This window comes from Cyprinodon tularosa, unplaced genomic scaffold, assembly GCF_016077235.1.
Source record: "Cyprinodon tularosa strain WSP-4 unplaced genomic scaffold, ASM1607723v1 ctg453, whole genome shotgun sequence".
Lineage (NCBI taxonomy): Eukaryota > Metazoa > Chordata > Actinopteri > Cyprinodontiformes > Cyprinodontidae > Cyprinodon > Cyprinodon tularosa.
The window spans coordinates 608,479-626,344 of record NW_024039178.1 but is presented as its reverse complement, the minus strand read 5'-3'; the positions used below and the strand labels follow the sequence as shown (position 1 = coordinate 626,344).

At 43.9% G+C, this 17,866-nt stretch overlaps 1 protein-coding gene across 6 annotated transcripts; it reads left to right on the top strand.

The window, feature by feature from the left end:
• The first annotated feature begins 281 nt into the window (after positions 1–281).
• On the top strand, positions 282–16,628 carry LOC119793459 (olfactory receptor 2K2-like). 6 transcript variants are annotated; one of them, XM_038300682.1, is made up of 4 exons: positions 282–425; positions 14,514–14,900; positions 15,493–15,719; positions 15,914–16,628. In XM_038300682.1, exons 1-4 carry the CDS (start codon positions 415–417, stop codon positions 16,267–16,269), a joined length of 981 nt encoding a protein of 326 aa, XP_038156610.1. In that variant the 5' UTR covers positions 282–414; the 3' UTR covers positions 16,270–16,628. The 6 variants fall into 6 exon arrangements, with proteins under 6 accessions (XP_038156610.1, XP_038156608.1, XP_038156612.1 ...); XM_038300680.1 differs by lacking the exons at positions 14,514–14,900; positions 15,493–15,719; positions 15,914–16,628 and adding exons at positions 568–954; positions 1,406–1,632; positions 1,725–2,872; XM_038300684.1 differs by lacking the exons at positions 282–425; positions 14,514–14,900; positions 15,493–15,719; positions 15,914–16,628 and adding exons at positions 463–954; positions 1,406–1,432; positions 1,553–1,632; positions 1,725–2,872.
• The last annotated feature ends 1,238 nt before the right edge of the window (positions 16,629–17,866 follow it).

The window sequence follows — 17,866 nt, the reverse complement described above, 5'->3', positions numbered from 1 at the left end:
TCTAAATGATTTATTTTTGTTCAAATCACTGAACATCCTGATAGTTCTGTCTTAAATCTTCCTATTAGAGTTAATCAAAAGACTTTTCAGCTACTCTCAAGGGTTTTCTGTGTTTTGCTTTGGTATCCGCCTATGCAAACCTTCACAGACACTCCTGACAGGGACTTTAGGTGGAGGTAGTGTTTCCATGGTAACTTCTATGTTTGGGAAGGTGACAAACAGATCTCCTTTAAAGGGAGGCAAGTTTTAATCACCAGCTCAGAGCAATTTGGGCGCTCTAATCAGAGAGGAAACTGACTTCATGCTCACATGTAGAGTAGTGATTGTTAGATGTTATCATAAAATCTATGTTGGTAATGCTTCTGTTTAGATATTTTCATTTTTTAATGCTGTCGGTATTTCAACATTATCTGCATGATTTGGAGGTATATCATTGGCATCTTTTATGTAGTAAAAAATTCAATTAAATGTTTGTCTTAAATCTTCAGTAGAATTTCATTTTGAGATGGTAAACTTTCATTGGTCTTTTATAGAATGTACAACTAAGGACACTGTTCTGATTTACAGAGCTGTCCTGCTTTGGATGGAGAACCAAACAACTCCTCTCAAACAGCCGATTGTTTTTGACCTTGAAGGCTTTGATGTACAGCCAGGCAATGGAACCTTCTTGTTTCTGCTGGCTTTGCTTGCCTACATAGTGGTGCTGCTGGGGAACGGTGTGGTGATCTGTGTTATTATGACAGACAGGAACCTGCATAGACCCATGTTTGTCATGATCTGTCACCTGGTGGTCTGTGATCTGCTGGGTGCCACAATGGTGCTTCCTCGTCTCATGATGAATTTGTTAATGGGGATAAAGAAGATTGCCTACATCTCAGCCATCGCTCAGGCCTTTTGTGCTCACACATACGGTGCAGCAATGCTGACTATTTTAAGTGTGATGGCCTATGACAGGTAAGGAAGGTGTGAAAACAGAAGTGTTTAGCAAACATGCTTTTGATTTGAAATAGTGTTGTCTATTGTTTTTTAGCGTGGAATCTTTACTAATTCATGACTTTGTCTTACAGCCCCAAAATTGACCTTTTTTGTAAGAACATAAATGGTGAATTATCACTGATGGTTTATGTGTTTAATTCCTACAGTCAGACACTGTATGTGTACTGAAAGCAAATTCTGATTATGTATTTCCAGAGCAACATTTAATCTTCTCAGTGTATCATGGTTCATTTTTAACTTACAGGCAGGGATGTACATTGGAGAATGTATAGATTTCTAACCTAAACTTTAAGGAAACCTATGAGAGGAGTAAAACACAGTGTGTTAAGACGAACTGATAACTAATAAGGGAAGAAAAAAACTTTAAACAGAGTATGGCATTAAGAACTTTGTTTCTTTCTCTCTGCAGGTATATTGCAGTGTGTGAGCCTCTGAGGTATCTCTCCATCATGACATCAGCTCGACTGCACTGCTGCTGCACTCTGGCCTGGATTGTTGCCCTGTTGCTTATTTCTGTGCTCTTCTCCTTCCACATGAACGTCCCGCTGTGTGGCAGAACGATCAATCAACTATATTGTAGCAACCGGGGTATCCTAAACCTGGCCTGCATTCCCACTCCTGTCAGTAATATCTATGGTCAGTACATGTCTTATTAATACAAGGAAAAATACATCATAATTATCATCCATCATATATGACCCCTGATTAGCATTTTCTGTGTCTTTCAGGTTTAGCCATGACCTGGTCTTTAAGTACAGTGACCTTTATTCTCATCGCTTTTTCCTACATCAGAATCCTAAGTGTTGCCATAAAACAAGGAAGAACAGACACCAGCCTCCGTATCAAAGCCTTTCAGACCTGTGCTCCACACATTGTTGTATACGTGCTCTTTCAAATCGCTTCATTGATTGTGATTGTGAGTTACCGTTTCCCCTCCCTTTCCCAAAATATTAAGAAGTTCTTCAGCATCCTCATCTTCATCATTCCCCCAATCATGAACCCCATCATCTACGGACTGGTCAGTAAAGACTTGAGGGTCAGCTTCATCAAACATTTCTCTAATCGATTGACAACATTACCTAGTCGTGCTGTAGCTGGTGTTATTAGATAGTTTAAGTCCTGTGGTGGAACTGAAGCTTATCCTAGATGCTAAAGCGAGTATATAAAGACTCATGTTTAAATAGGACACAGTTCAGTTGGCGTCTGTGAAACTAGAATTCACAGACACTGGGGTGAAGCTATTTCAGAACTGGACAGCTTAATCCAGGGCTGTTAAGGAGCTAAGGCATTAAAACAATAATTATCACTGTCTTTTTGTAATGCATGTGCACTCAGGCCTTCACAGTCACATCCCACAGACAACCCCAGAGATTCTTGCTTAGCTTCCCTGTACCTTATCCATAGCTGGAAGAATCCCTGCCCCTTTTATCATCACACGGTAAACCTTCAGTCCAGAACTCAGAACGATATGAATAATGATAGCAGTGATTGTTCAAATGCACACTCAAAAAATCGTCTTCAGCCAAAAAACAAAGAACACAAAGATACCGAAGCAGATTATAAGAATGAACATTTTCCATTCATTTAAATGTCTATCTCAGATGTAATGATCAAATTGTACTTTTATGATCTTAAGTTTTCATTAAGACCACTTATGACCTTGATCACAACATAGACACACAGCTTTGAACCAGTAGTTTCATGCAGACTAATACTCAGTTGCTGTTTTATTTTAGAACTTCTTTGTCACTTCTGTTTGTCCTTTTTAAATAACATATATCATTTTGTCATTAATTGTTGTTGTTAAATCATTACAATGTAGTCCTAAATTTGTAAGACAGGATAAGATGCAGTGATGTTACATTAAAACTAGCCCTCTCCCTATTTGGTCTTCTTTGTCTATTTGTTTTGAACAACAGTTTCATGCCACCTTGTTTTCCTATGCCTTTAGAGTCTTATTGGGCTTTTGTAAAAGAAAAGCTCCATAGAAATTGTTGCAGATATTTAGGATGCTAAGAATTTTGCCTCCTAGGGAAAGTGTATAATATCATGACGGAAACTATATTCAAACTGATCACTTTCCAATTAATGCTGCACTGCAACCATTAGCCAGTAGGAGTGCTACCCATTAAACTTTCAGGTTTAGTCCCAAAGGTCACTGGCAGCCCTGAAAAGCCATTTAATATATCTCAGATTCAGCTACTAGGCTACTTAGTTTAGAAACCATGCATTGTTGCTTTAGTAGGAGCAGTGTGGTGCATTGTTAAGGCGCATATTTTTCTACTGTAGTTTCTAATTAATATTTTCATGAAGCCAGCCTTTGTGCAGTTGTAGTTTGTGGCTAGTTGTTTGGAAATGCTGTTTTCCTCCCACTCCTCATTTGCTCTATTCTGCTAATTCTGTGAAAACATCATCTGCGGCTTACCAATTAACATTAAAATCATATGGAAAGCTGCCTATTAATACCTGCCTCTCTTAGTCCGTCTCTGCCAGATTGTCTCGTTGCCTTCCTGAACTTCATTCCCAGTGCTTGTGTGCACCATCTGCTTTCCTTCCTTTCTGTCCTTGTCCTGCCCTCATTGGATTCTAATCAGCTTCTGACTCTGGTGCCTAAACTGCCTCTATCTGTCCTGTTTAGTCTACAGCCAGCCCTTCACTCACCTTTGCTGTCTTCCATCTACCTGGCTAACCTACCACTAGCTTTTTTTAACCTGTCACCAGCCTGTTAAACTGTTCCACATTTTCATCCTGCCAGCTGCCTGTTCTGCCTAATGACATTGTCGTTCAATTAATATTTTAAGCACAACACCTTGCCTGCCTGAATTATCTGGTTCTCTGAAAATGATTCTAAACATATTTAACTCCAACCTCTAGCAAGACATATTTTTCTGATTTTGAGGGTGGCTGGGAAGACAGAGTTAAATGCACCATATTCTCTACCTACCCTGTGACAGAGGTTGCCAGAATGCTCCATTGTGGCAAGACTTTGGGAAAACAGAGATCTGCTTTAGTCTAGAAATGTTACATACCAATTAAATGCAGAGACATGTATGATGTCATCGTGTCAACTATTGGGGGAAGACTACAGGAAAACAAACATGGCTGTGACATTTAGAGCTGGAATAGACTCCATTTCTTTTTGAAAAACAAGCAGCAGGGCACAATTTTTACCTTTGTAGTTAAGAACATGTTAGCACGTTACTCAACTGGATTTGGTAAGAGTTTAATTCATCAGTTAACTCCATGAAACATGAAACAAATCAATAATATCATACGTCTCAGCTGCTACTCCTGCTGTGATTGGCTAAAAACTTGACGATAATTATGATAACTTATGACTTATGATACTTATGATAATTATGATGAATGTCCCTCCCTTTTCCAAACACTTTCTACAGGAGGATTTCCAGAGTGATGCCATATAGATTTCTGAATGAATTACACGCATCAATCGGTCTAATGCCAGGTTACAACTGGCCAGCTCAGCCAGCTTACAAGCTTCAGTAAGCACAATTAATACAGCAGCTTGAGCCGAAAAATGAGAGGGCAAAGAGCCAGAGGAGCAAACTTCAAAATCTAAACACACAGCAAATGCCACATGGTTCTGACCAGAGTCAAGGCTGAGACGGGTATATATACTAGCTGTCCAACATCAGCATGATCTCATCAATTTGACTCAGTTCCAGTTGTAGGGTGAGCAAGAAGGTGAGTGTGAAATTATGCCCACAACCAACAAACTCACTAACAGACATGATGCTGCATCTGCTACAGCTGCGAATCCTCTTCTTTTTTTATTTTTTGTTGGTAAGCGGTGAACAGCAGCTAGGTTAAGCCTCAGGAGACTGGCTTGTGACATTTCATGGGCATTATGCTGCCGTGCATTATGCAGAAGTTAGGCAGTTCAGCTAATGTCAGTTTTAGAAGATTCTGAAACGCCTGAGACACTGGCTAAATCGTCAAGTTGTGACAATGGTCTAAGACTGAAAAGTCCAAATAATGTAATCCTGAGCTGAAAGGCCTTTTCCATTAATATGAGATGACAAAGGATTCTTGATCAGAAAATAACTATGAAAGAAATCCTTACAATAAGAGTTCATACCAAAAGTGATCATGTGTTTCTTTGGGAGTGAGTCTGCAATCGAAAAAGGCACAGGGGTGTAACTTGTCGGTACCGGAAACTTGGGAGAGAACAGCTCCAACTCCAGAATCCGAGGCGTCTACCTCCACCACAAACTGTCTGGAGAGATCTGGCTGAGTGAGAACAGGAGCATTAGCGAAAAGTCTTTTGAGATGAGAAAAGGCTGCTTCCGCCTCAGAGGACCAAACAAAGGGAGCCTTGGAAGAGATCAGGGCAGTCAGAGGAAGAGCAGTTTGGCTGTAGTTGCAGATAAACCTGCGGTAGAAATTAGCAAAACCCAGGAATCGTTGGAGCTGCTTGCGAGTCTCTGGTGTACGCCAGTCCAAATTTTCTAATTTTCTCCACAGTGGGTGTTACCTGTCCGCCCTCAAGGATAAATCCAAGGAAGGAAACTGATGGTTTGTGGAATTCACATTTCTCAGCTTTGACGAATAGTTTGTTCTCAAGCAAACATTGAAGGATGGATCTTGTGCTCAGAAAGTTTTTTGGAAAAAATGAGGATATCATTAATATAAACAAAGACAAAAATGTTCAAAAAGTCTCTCAGAATGTCGTTGACTGTGGCTCCTTGGACCAGTTCAAAAGCTGAGGACAAGAGGGGCAACGGGTATTTGTTTTTAACTGTGATTTGAGTCAAACCTCTGTAGTCTATACAGGGCCGAAGTGAACCATCCTTCTTCCCCACGAAGAAGAACCCAGCCCCAAGGGTTGAAGATGAGGGACGGATTATGCCGGTAACTAGAGACTCCTTAATGTACTTCTCCATAGCCTCCCTTTCAGGCTTGGAAAGGTTGAAAATGTAACGCGAACTGAAGGTTGGACCCAATATTCAGCAGACAAACAGAAAGTTTCAAAACAGGTTTATTTAAAAAAAAATAACTGAAAGAGGACGATGGAAACTCCTCAGAGCGGGTTCTCTGATTCTCTGCTGAGACAGGAAACTCAGGTCAGTGACAAGAATGAAGAGTGGAGAAGACAACAAAAAGTCACTGACCTGGTTGAGATTTCAGTCCGAAACTCAAAGATGTCTGACCATCTGTTTGGAGGTGAAAACCAAATGAGAGACTGACAGAGACCCCTAACAATGAGCAGAACTCCCTCCAGAACCGGGAGACAAACTGGGGACCCCTGTCAGAGACAATGTCAGTGGGGAGACGGTGGCACCGAAAAACCTCACAAATGAGGACATCACCCATTTGCTTGGCTGAGGGGAGTTTTTCTAAGGGGACCAAATGGACCATCTTGGAGAACCTGTCTATAACAGTGAGAATGACACTGAAACCGTCGGAGCAGGGCAACCCGGTGACAAAGTCCATGGCAATGTGGGACCAAGGCCGGGTTGGGATAGGCAAAGGCCGGAGATAACCTGAGGGGGGTCTTTTAGAGGCCTTGGATTGGTTGCAAAGAGCACAGGCTGCCACGAAGTCCCGCACATCTGCAGACAGAGAAGGCCACCAAAACTGAGTCCGAACAATGTTAATGGTCTTGGAAATACCTGGGTGACAAAACAAGTGGAAACAATGACAGAACTCCAAGACTCTCCCTCTAAGAGCAGCAGGAACAAACAGACGGTCTGTAGGGCAGTCACTAGGACAAGACTGGTTGAGAAGAGCCTGTCTGACCTCCTTCTCAATGCTGACCCTAGTAACTGCAAACCTCACCGAATCCGGTAGAACAAATGCCTCAGCACCACCGGAACCATCCCCTTCCACCTCAAACACCCTAGACAGAGCATCAGGCTTAACATTCTTGGGTTCGGGTAGGTAAGAAAGGGAGAAATTAAACCGACCAAAAAACAGTGCCCATCTTACCTGCCTGGGATTAAGTCTTTTGGCAGACTTCAGATACTCCAAGTTCTTATGATCGGTCCAAACCAGAAATGGAGTACTGGAACCCTCCAGCCAGTGTTTCCTCTCCTCCAAAGCCAACTTGACTGCTAATAACTACCTGTCCCCGACATCATAGTTCTGTTCAGCAGGTGACAGCTTCTTGGAGAAAAAAGCACAGGGGTGAATCCTCCCATCCCTGGCTTCCTGACTAAGAACCGCCCCAACCCCAGAACTAGAGGCATCCAACTCGACAATAAATTGCCTCTCAGGATCGGGGGAAACCAGAATGGGTGCAGAGGAGAAAGCGGCCTTGAGCTTCTGAAAAGATCGGTCTGCCTGATCTGACCAACAAAAACTGACCTCAGCGGACGTTAGTGTATGGAGAGGCGCTGCAACCTGACTGAAATTCCGGATGAACTGGCAGTAGAAGTTGGCGAACCCCAAAAATCTCTGGAGTTGCTTCCTGTCTCTAGGAACCGGCCAGTCGGTGACTGCACGAACCTTCAAGGGGTCCATGGAAATCTGGTCAGGGGAGACGACAAAACCCAGAAAAGAGATGGAGTTCACATGGAACTCACACTCCTGAGCCTTAACAAACAACTGGTTTTGTAAGAGGTGAAGAAGAACAGCTCTAACATGTTGCTTGTGGGACTCCAAATCCCGGGAATAAATAAAGATATCGTCTATGTAAACAAAGACGAAGTGTCCCACCATGTCCCTGAGTACATCGTTTACAAGGTTTTGAAAAACTGCTGGTGCATTGGTGAGCCCAAAAGGCATCACCAGATACTCATAGTGGCCGGTGGGAGTGTTGAATGCGGTCTTGCATTCATCCCCCTCCCGGATATGAACCAAGTGGTAAGTACGGAGATCTAGCTTGGTGAAAATCCTGGCCCCCTGGATCTGATCAAAAGCTGTGTTAAGGAGGGGAATGGGGTACCGATTCTTAATCGTGATGTCATTAAGCCCCCTATAATCAATGCAGGGCCTGAGGGATCCATCCTTCTTCCCGACAAAAAAGAAACCTGCCCCAGCCGGTGAGGAGGAAGGACGGATGATACCAGCCCTGAGGGACTCTGAGATGTACCTCTCCATGACCTGGGATTCGGGGGCTGACAAAGAGTATAGCCTGCCCCTAGGGGGTGTGGAACCGTACAGTAAATCAATCCCACAATCAAAGGGTCTGTGGGGAGGTAGGGCTGTGGCCTTACCCTTATTAAATACCTCTCTGAGATCATGATACTCCACTGGGACTCTAGACAGATCTGGGTAACATTCAGAGTCCTCGCTGTGTACAGGCCTCTCAGACCTAGCCGAGCGTAAGCAAGATACAGAACAGGAAGTAGACCAACCAAACACTTCAACCCTACGCCAATTAGTGTGTGGGTTGTGCCTAGATAGCCAGGTAGAACCCAAAAAAACAGCAACCTGAGGAGAGTCTATAATGAGAAAAGATAGTAGCTCTACATGGTTACCACCCACCACCTGCTCTACAGGTTCAGTCACGAGGGATGAATTATTAAGCTGGATCCCATCAAGAGTGACTATCTTATGAGAGTCTGGTGTGGGGAGCAGCTTGATGCCGAGTCTCCTGGCCAGGTCCCCATCCATGAATTCATATCTGCTCCAGAGTCCAGGAAGGCTGACAGACTGTGGGTGAGTGCACCAACAGACAGGGTAAAAGGTAGCAAAAACACTGGGGAGGCAGATAGTCTGGCTCGGCTCAGCAGGATCCTCCCCTCCCTACTAAGCCTGACCTTTTACCGGGCAGCGATCTGACCGATGTCCCTCTCCTCCGCAGTAGAGACAGAGCCGGAACCTGTAGTGGCACTCCCTGTCCTCCTGGGAGAGGCGTGAACGACCCAACTGCATGGCCTCCGGACCAGAGGAGCGAGGGGGTTCCGAAGTTCCTCCGCGGTCCTCCAAAACTGCTGTAGAAGGGAAGCGGCGAGCAGGAGGAGCCCGCGCCCTGCATCGCTCCTGATGAGCGAGGATCTCAGTGACTACTGCCTCAAGCTGAGACACCTTCTGGTCTATTACTTCGCGCCAGGAGTTGTCTGCTGATGGGTCCATAATTTGGTCGGATTATTCTGTAACACGAACTGAAAGTTGGACCCAATATTCAGCAGACAAACAGAAAGTTTCAAAACAGGTTTATTTCAAAAAAATAACTGAAAGAGGACGATGGAAACTCCTCAGAGCGGGTTCTCTGATTCTCTGCTGAGACAGGAAACTCAGGTCAGTGACAAGAATGAAGAGTGGAGAAGACAACAAAAAAGCACTGACCTGGTTGAGAGTTCAGTCCGAAACTCAGAGAGGAGAAACCCGGGGGGAGACAGTCCACCGCAGAGCGAGCTACAGTGTCCGTGAGGGATTATGCGAAGCCGAAATCCAGTCCAGTGCAGTGTCAGAAACCAGGAGATCCGAGAGCCGAAGAGGTATCCAGGGAGAATCCAAGCCGAGGTCAAAAAAACAGTCCAGGTTTGATAACAGGCAAAATCCAGGCAGTCAGGCCAAAAACCAAAGTGAGCAGGGCAGACAGGGAAAAGGGCAAAAACCAAAAACACATGGGCAAAAAACTGAGAAGAATTCCACTGAACAGTACACTTACTTTGACAGCTTGGGTAACTCACAATGACACAGGTTGAATAATCTGACGCTGATGGCAGGAAAGCAAACAGCCTAAATAGCTGCAGGGACCAGGTGAATCAGATTGGCAGTAATCAGCCACAGGGCCAATTAGGCAGGTGAGCAGGAGCAGAGGAAAAAAACCCAACCATCAGCGCCAGGATTATGACAGAAAAGGCGGCTGCCATACAATATGTGGACCGTGAGTCCACATGTCTGCTGGTCCAATTTATAGTGGGATTATGAGCCTGGAGCCATTCGAAACCCAAAGTTAATGCAGAGTTAGCTGTAGGGAAAACAAAGAAAGAGATGTTTTCAATGTGGTTCCCAGAAACGGTTAGTTGTAAAGGGATAGTCTGGTGGGTAATCTGAGGCAGATCTCTGCCATCCAAGGCAAAAACATGAAGGGGGTTCTATTCTGTTCACAGCCAGAATCAATCAGGGTCGATAAGGAGAGGGATTTATTGTTGAAAAGCAGAAATGCAGGAAGGAGTAGATGAGGTGAAGAGGGAGAAATCTTCTGGTCCGCCAGTAGCCCTCTTTCTACTGGTGGACCCTGGCTTTTCCCTAAAGGGGACAAGAGGCAACAAAATGGCCCGCCTCTCCACAGTATAAGCAGAGCTTAGCACGCATTCTGTGCTGCTTTTGCTCAGGGCTTAAGCCAATCTGCGTAGGTTCGGGCCGGGATGGTTTAGCAGGCAGCTCAGTGGGGAAACTGTTTGACTGAAATTTGGAAGGAGCTGTTTTACTACTCCTTTCCTTAGCGCGGGCTTGAATCCGATTATCCAAATGGATTGAGAGGTTAATTAATTCCTCGAGAGAGTCTGGTTCATTTAAGGTGGCTAGCTCGTCCTTGATTGAATCGCTTAGGGCATGAGCGAAAACACTTTTAAGGGCTACTTTGTCCCAGCCTGAGGCAGCTGCCATAATACGGAAATCAATGGCGAAATCAGAAACAGATCTTTGTCCCTGTTTTAAACTCAAAAGCTCGCGAGAGGTTAGTGATTTGTCTGTTTCTTGGTTGAAAGTTAACTTGAACTCCTTAATAAACTGATCAAAAGTGCAGCCATAATTAGAGGATGAGGAAAATCTTACCTCAGCCCAGTCCAAAGCTTGGTCAGTAAGATGCGAGATAATATATGAGATCTTTGCAGAGTCCTGGAGAAACTTACTCGGAGTGTGGTTGAATTGAACGATGGAATCCACGGAACGTCTTGGTATCGCCGTCAAACCTGGGAGGATTAGCCAACTGACAGTCAGAATCACGGGGAGAACAAACGGCCTGGTTAGCTTGCTGCAGGGCTAGCTCGCCGGCTGGGACCGAAGCCTGGAGAGAAAAGCGTACAGCCTCAGTTAGATCTGTAAATCGGCGGTTTAATTCGGTCTGTTAATTTACCAGCTCAACCAGGGTGTTATCATGTCTGGACAAGGCAGCTTGCTGATGGTGAATGGCTCTCTGAATGGCTTCTGCGGGGTCAGCGGTTTGGCCAGAGTGTTCTGTCATGATTTTATCAAGAGCTCGGACCCGCATGCAGAGAAACCAATTCAGAGAGACCAGGGAAAAGGTTTAACAGTTTTATTGAGGAGATGATGCAGAATCCAGTGTTGCTCTGAACACTGCTCAACCGGAACGGGAAAGTGAGGGAAGACACTGCGGTTAGTTCAGGCTTAGTGGGAAATTAGATTCTTGAACTTGAAGAGAAGAATTAGGTTGCTGACTCACGTTTCCAGAAAAGTGGTTGACTCTTTGACTCCAGTCTGTGTGCGGTAGTTCCAGTGTCTTTCTCATTCGGTGGAGGGTGGACAGGGTTTACCCTGAATGGGGTTGTTTGTAGGTGAACGGAGAAACTGACTGTAATTTGGATATCCCGCAGTACTTGAAAGGGTTGGTGTGGAGATGAATCCCTTGCTCAGTGTGAAGCTCAAACGATCCCTTGGGGAATGTAGATCCAAACCTCCCGTTTGAATCCCCAGCTCAGTTTGAAGCTCAGATGATCCTTCCAAGGAGAGAAGGTCCGAAAACATCCAGTTTGCAGGATGACTTCCTGCCGGAGGCAAAGACAAAATAATAATAATAAGAACCGGGACACCTAACAGAATTTATGTACCTTCCTCCAGCCGAGCTTGTGTGATCATTTGGATTCATTCTTCTAAGTTTTCTGCCCACCAGGGATCAGTCGGACGGTAGCCCACATGAGTTGGTGCATTTGGTGGCCCTCCTTGCTGAAGGATGTCAAGAAGTTCGTTTTAGCCTGCCCGACCTGCGCTCGCAACAAACGCTCTCATCAACCTCTTTCTGTACTGCTTCAACCTTTGCCCATCCCCAAGCGACCCTGGTCACACATCGCCATTGACTTCATCACAGGTCTCCCCACCTCCAAAGGTATGACTACCATCCTAGTCATCATTGACCGTTTCTCCAAGGCCTGTAATCTAGTCTCTCTGAGAAAACTCTCTACAGCTCTGTAAACAGCCCAGCTTCTCATTAAACATGTCTTTCGGCTTCATGGAATACCTCAGGACATTCTGTCTGACCGCGGCCCACAGTTCATCTCCCATGTATGGAGAAGTTTTGTTCGGCACTTTGCGCCAAGGTCTCTCTCACTTCCGGTTACCATCCCCAATCCAATGGACAAGTTGAGCGTATGAATCAAGAGTTGTAAGCCAGCCTCAGATGCCTCACTGAATCAGATCAGACTAACTGGAGTCAACTCCTTCCATGGGTCGAATAAGCAAACAATTCTATTGTCTCCTCTGCTACAGGACTATCTCCATTTGAGGCTTCCATTCACCCCATCTTGATGCCAGTCGGAAACATTTCCCTGCACAGTCCTCTGTGAGGACCTCTGTCCTGTTTCCCTTCTACTATCGCTTCATCTCCCGGGAACCCAACAAACACCTGCGAAACAGTTTCATCTGTAAATACAGTTTTTATTCGCTAAAGAAATGGATTTCAATGTTTTCTTTGATGATATCATATTATTATGATTATTATTTTTTTTATTCACTGTGTTTTTGTTGTTGGCAAATAAATATTTGGAACTCTAAAACATATAAGGTTGTGGTCTTCAACTGTGAATAGGTATGAGTTGCTATTATTTCTGAAATATCAGTAATATTATTGAGCATAAACGAGGAACAATTTCTCACTCATAAAGTGTGCCGTATCTAGGCACTGTACAGTATGATGGGGACATTTTGTTTTAATACATCACTGAATCATAAAACTAAATTAAAAAAGATTTAACAGAAAAGCTTTGTTTTAGCAATTAAAATTTGCTGTGTTTGTCATGATCTGGCCTGTTTACTCTCCCTTAATTAGTCATTCCTTTCAACTGTCATTTTTCCCTCCCTGCCTCAATTATAATTTATTCCTCTCACCTGTTTCCTCTGGTTTATATTCAGTTCAGCCTGAGCAGTCAGTGCCAGATCATTACTTGTCTTTCTGTTAGCCTGTATGTTAGTTTTTGTTCCTTGGTTCGTGTCCTGGATCCTGGCAGCCAGTGGAAAGAGGGTTTTAGTGTTTGTCTCCTCTCCTGATCGTCCACTGTTCCTCCCCAGCGGAGTCCTCTGGGTTTTTGGCTCAATAAGTGGGGAGGTTCAGTTTTTATCCAGTAAGCCTGGCTCCAGGGAGGAGACCAGTTTAAAGTCCTGCTTCAAGTTCCGGTTCCACGTCCTGTCTCGGCCACCCTCTTCCACTGAGCCTGCCTGTCTTCACCTGATCCTGTCTGCTCCTGTGCGTGACCACCTGGTCACGCTTCTGGTCCCAGTCAGACTCTGAACCCTCCTGGAAGCCTGTGAATGCCTGAAAGTCTGGATCCTGCCACCTGTTTCTGTTCCTGCCTGATCTGGATCCTGCCTGTTTCTGTCTGTTCCTGTCTGTTCTGGATCCCTCACCTGGATGGGCTTCCAGCATGACCTCTGGGACTGCAGCACTGGGGACGTTCGTGGTCTGGACTGTTAAACCAGGTAAGTGACCAACACAGATGATCTATCAGTTGATCGTGGTCACTTACCTGTGTTTCTCCCCTAGAGTGTCTGAGATTGGGCGGTGCCCCGCCCCCCGCCTGCAGTGTCTGTGAGCCACAGCTCCGCTTTTGTTTTGTTTTATTTAATAAACGTTTGAACTTTCCTACTGACTGTCTCTCCTTGAATACTGGGTCCATCTGTCCGTGGTTCATGACAGTGTTGTAGTTTACGATGCACTATTTCCACAAAATTGCATATGAAAATGTTTTCAAGATAGCACAAGTCACTTTCTTTAAAACTAGACTTTAGTTATTAGAACATATTTGAGCCAAACATAACTTTACATCTGCTGGGATTTAACCCATAACTCTGGAGCTTCTCTGTAACCCACGCCCCACCCCCATCTTGATGCTAGTCGGAAACATTTCCCTGCACAGAGCTGCCAGCTCCTTCCCAAACCTTTCTCCATCCCCTTCATTGTTTGAAATCTTCCTATTAGAAGACTCTTCAGCTACTGTTGAGGGTTTTCTGTGTTTTGATTTGGTATCAGCCTCTACAAACCTCCTCTGAATCTCCTTACAGGGACTTTAGGTGGAGTTGGTGTTTCCATGGTAACTTCAAAGTTTGGCAAGATGACAAACAGATCTCCTTTAAAGGGAGGCAAGTTTCAATCACCAGCTCTGACCAATTTCAGCACTTCCATCAGAGAGGAGACTGACTTCATGCTCACATGTAGAGTAGTGGTTGTTAGTGGTATCATATAATCTCTGCTGGTGATGCTTCTGATTAGATATTTTTGATTTTTTTATGTTGTCACCATTTGAGAATTATCTGCATGATTTGGAGGTATATCGTTGGCGTCTATGTTTTGTATAAAATAGTTATTACATGTTAGTCTGAATAATGTGTTGGGGATTACCATATGCTCTCATCTCTCATGTTCTGATTCACAGAGCTGTCCTGCTTTGGATGGAGAACCAAACAACTCCTCTCAAACAGCCGATTGTTTTTGAGCTTGAGGGCTTTGATGTACAGCCAGGCAATGGAACCTTCTTGTTTCTGCTGGCTTTGCTTGCCTATATAGTGGTGCTGCTGGGGAACGGTGTGGTGATCTGTGTTATTATGACAGACAGGGACCTGCACAGACCCATGTTTGTCATGATCTGTCACCTGGTGGTCTGTGATCTGCTGGGGGCCACAATGGTGCTTCCTCGTCTCATGATGGATTTGCTGACGGGGCTGAAGAAGATTGCCTACATCCCAGCAGTCGCTCAGGCCTTCTGTGCTCACACATACGGTGCAGCAATGCTGACTATTTTAAGTGTGATGGCCTATGACAGGTAAGGAAGGTGTGAAAACAGAAGAGTTTATGCAGACATGCTTTTGATTTTTAGTAATTACAGTCCAGAAATGTACCCGTTTTGTAAGAAGATCAAGGTTGAATTGTCACTGTGATTTATGTGTTTAGTTCTAACAGTCAGAAAATGCTTGTGTATGGAAATCAGTCTGAATATGTATTTCTTTAGAGACAATCTTCTCAGTGCATTATGGTTCATTTTTAGGTTATGGCCAGCACACTGTGTTAAGAACTGACAAAGTCTAAACATGTATTGATATGAGGATGTTTATTATGAGCATAACCTTATTGCAAACTTTAAAACACAATAAATCTATCTAGTTTACTTTCAGTGTTTTGGTTAAAAGAGTTCAGCATCAATAATATTATTTCTACCTCTGGGAATCTAATCATATATTGTAAAATATGCTTTTACTTCCAAACACAAAATTTTAAGGTCAGTTCAGTTATAGTGAATTTAACCAACTTTGAGGAAATTTTTACATTAAAGTGAAAAATATCAGAAAATAGTTTAGCTTTGAAGGAGAGAATGTCTTTAAATGCAAATCTAAGGAGTGTTGTTTCTCTGTCTGTAGGTTTGTGGCGGTGTGTGAACCTCTCCGGTACCACTCCATCATGACTTCAGCCCGGCTGCACAGCTGCTGCGCTCTGGCCTGGATCGTCGCCCTGCTGCTCATCGCCGTGCTCTTCTCCTTCCACATTAACGTCCCGCTGTGCGGCCGGCTCATCCAACATGTCTTCTGCACCAACCGAGGCATCTTAAGCCTGGCCTGTATTCCCACCCCCATCAGTAACATCTACGGTCCGTCCATCCCTTTGTTATACAAGGAAATAAACACAAATCTCAAAAATTAAAATCGAGGGAATTTTTGCAGGGTTTTTTTTTTTTCTGAAACTGTCTAACAAGTAGATAGAAGCACTTGTTTATTTTCTTTCTGCTTATTTGTGCAGAGCAACTTCATTTTTTTAACTGCTTGTTGTCTCCTATTTTTCTAGGTCTAGCGATATCCTGGTCTTTAAGTACGATGACCTTTGTTATCGTCTCTTTCTCCTACATCAGGATCCTGAGCGCATCCCTAAAACAAGGAAGAAGAGATGGATGCCTCCGTAGCAAGGCCTTTCAGACCTGTCTGCCACACATTGTTGTGTACATTATCTTTCAAATCTCTTCTTTGATAATCATTTTAAGTCACAGGTTCCCCTCCCTGTCTGGAAACATGCGGAAGTTCTTCAGCATCCTCATCTACATCATTCCCCCCATCATTAACCCCATCATCTACGGCCTGGTCAGTAAAGACCTGAGGGTCAGCTTCATCAAACATTTCTCTAACAGAGTGAAAAATAAACACTGACCTGCTTACGTAGATCTTTTTCGTAGAATTTTAACTCCTTTGGAGCTGAAGCGGGCCTTACCTCTGGGCCAACACTGCAGTCAACACTGACAGCCTTTAGTTTCCAAATCACACGCAGAAATGTCTAACATCTCATTCAGCCAAAGCACAAACTACTGGAGGACTCTGGAAAAATAGAGAAATACGAGTCATGGTTTAAATGAACAACAGGAGCCATTTATTGTGAGGCTTCAGGATGATCTGACTGCTGTTGCCGTAAAACAGTTTGGATGAAGATATAGCAAGCAGGGAGCAAACAACTTCACAGAGAACCCAGTTTATTCAGAAATGTATCATGTCTAGACAAGGCCGTGTGAAGTGGGGGTGAGAGGGAGATTTCTTTAAAATTAATTAAAAATACTTTGCACAACTCATACATTTATTTGGAATAATTTGGGAAATGATAATGACTTTTATATTTTACTATTACATGTATTTGAATTTTTATGTGGCGTCGGATGTAGGAGTTTACCCTGAAATTTGAAGGGTTGACGGTTCAAGCCATGGCTCCGACTTTCATTGTCGTTGTGTCCTTGGGCAAGAAACTTCACCTGCATTGTCTACTGATGGTGGTCAGCGGGCCCGGTGACGCCAGTGTACGGCAGCCCCGCTTCTGTCAGTGAGCCTTAGAGCAGCCGTGGCTACAATGTAGCTTGCCACCATCAGTGTGTGAATGGGTGAATCACTGAATGTAGTGTAAAGCGCTTTGGTCAAGTCTCCTGGTTTGAAGAAGCGCTATATAAGTACAGGTCATTTACAGTTTACCATATTTTGAGGCCTAATCAACACAAGTTCAATGCAATTATGTTTTCATGGCAATGTCAAGCAAGCCAGAACATGGCGTACCGGGCGCGGCAGCAGACTAGTAAATATACATAGTCTAATGACAAAGGAGGAGGAATTATTGCACAGAAACACACTTTGGATTTTTTTGGAAAACCATCTCAGTGAGGTACACTGGTACAGCAACCATGACAACGGAGAGCAGCCTGAGTGAGGAGACTGCCCGCCTGACTCTGATTCAAATTTCCTGCATGGCGTTGTGGTAATGAAACGTTCTCATGTTCTGTGGCACCGGCTTGCATTGCTAGAGGGCAGTGGCTGCATCATGTGACAGAAACGGATCATATTTTGTGCTACATTTGTCTGAAACCAGTCAAACAAAAAATCATTCCTAAGAAAAATTTAAGAAAGACAACCCCTTCTTGAACTCCGGCTTTTCAAATTGGCATAAAGTCTGTTTCATTGTGAAGTTTAATCAATAGTGCACATATTCATGTGAGAATTGATTTATTTGATCAATGATGTCTGTGTGTTACAGACCCTGGTTACGTGCTATGATGTGTATATAACAATAAAGTAGTTAATTTATTTGTATCTACTGTATTTTAAATAGGCCTATAGGCTCATTGGTCTTTTGTCCAAAAAAAACAGCATAAAAAATTCACAGCACCCCCTGATCAATATGACTTCCAGCAGCCCTGTGTTCAGAGGAACTTTTAATCATACCTCCTCTGAGCACAGCCATGTAATCCAGTGTATCTGCCTTCAGATCCCT

What these genes read in the sequence shown, in the direction of transcription:
- LOC119793459 (XM_038300679.1), top strand. Translation starts at nt 506, where the DNA reads ATGGTAAACTTTCATTGGTCTTTTATAGAATGTACAACTAAGGACACT. An exon ending in AGTGTGATGGCCTATGACAG is followed by an intron (nt 955 to 1,405) that starts GTAAGGAAGGTG and finishes TTCTCTCTGCAG; the next exon opens with GTATATTGCAGTGTGTGAGC. An exon ending in TCCTGTCAGTAATATCTATG is followed by an intron (nt 1,633 to 1,724) that starts GTCAGTACATGT and finishes TGTGTCTTTCAG; the next exon opens with GTTTAGCCATGACCTGGTCT.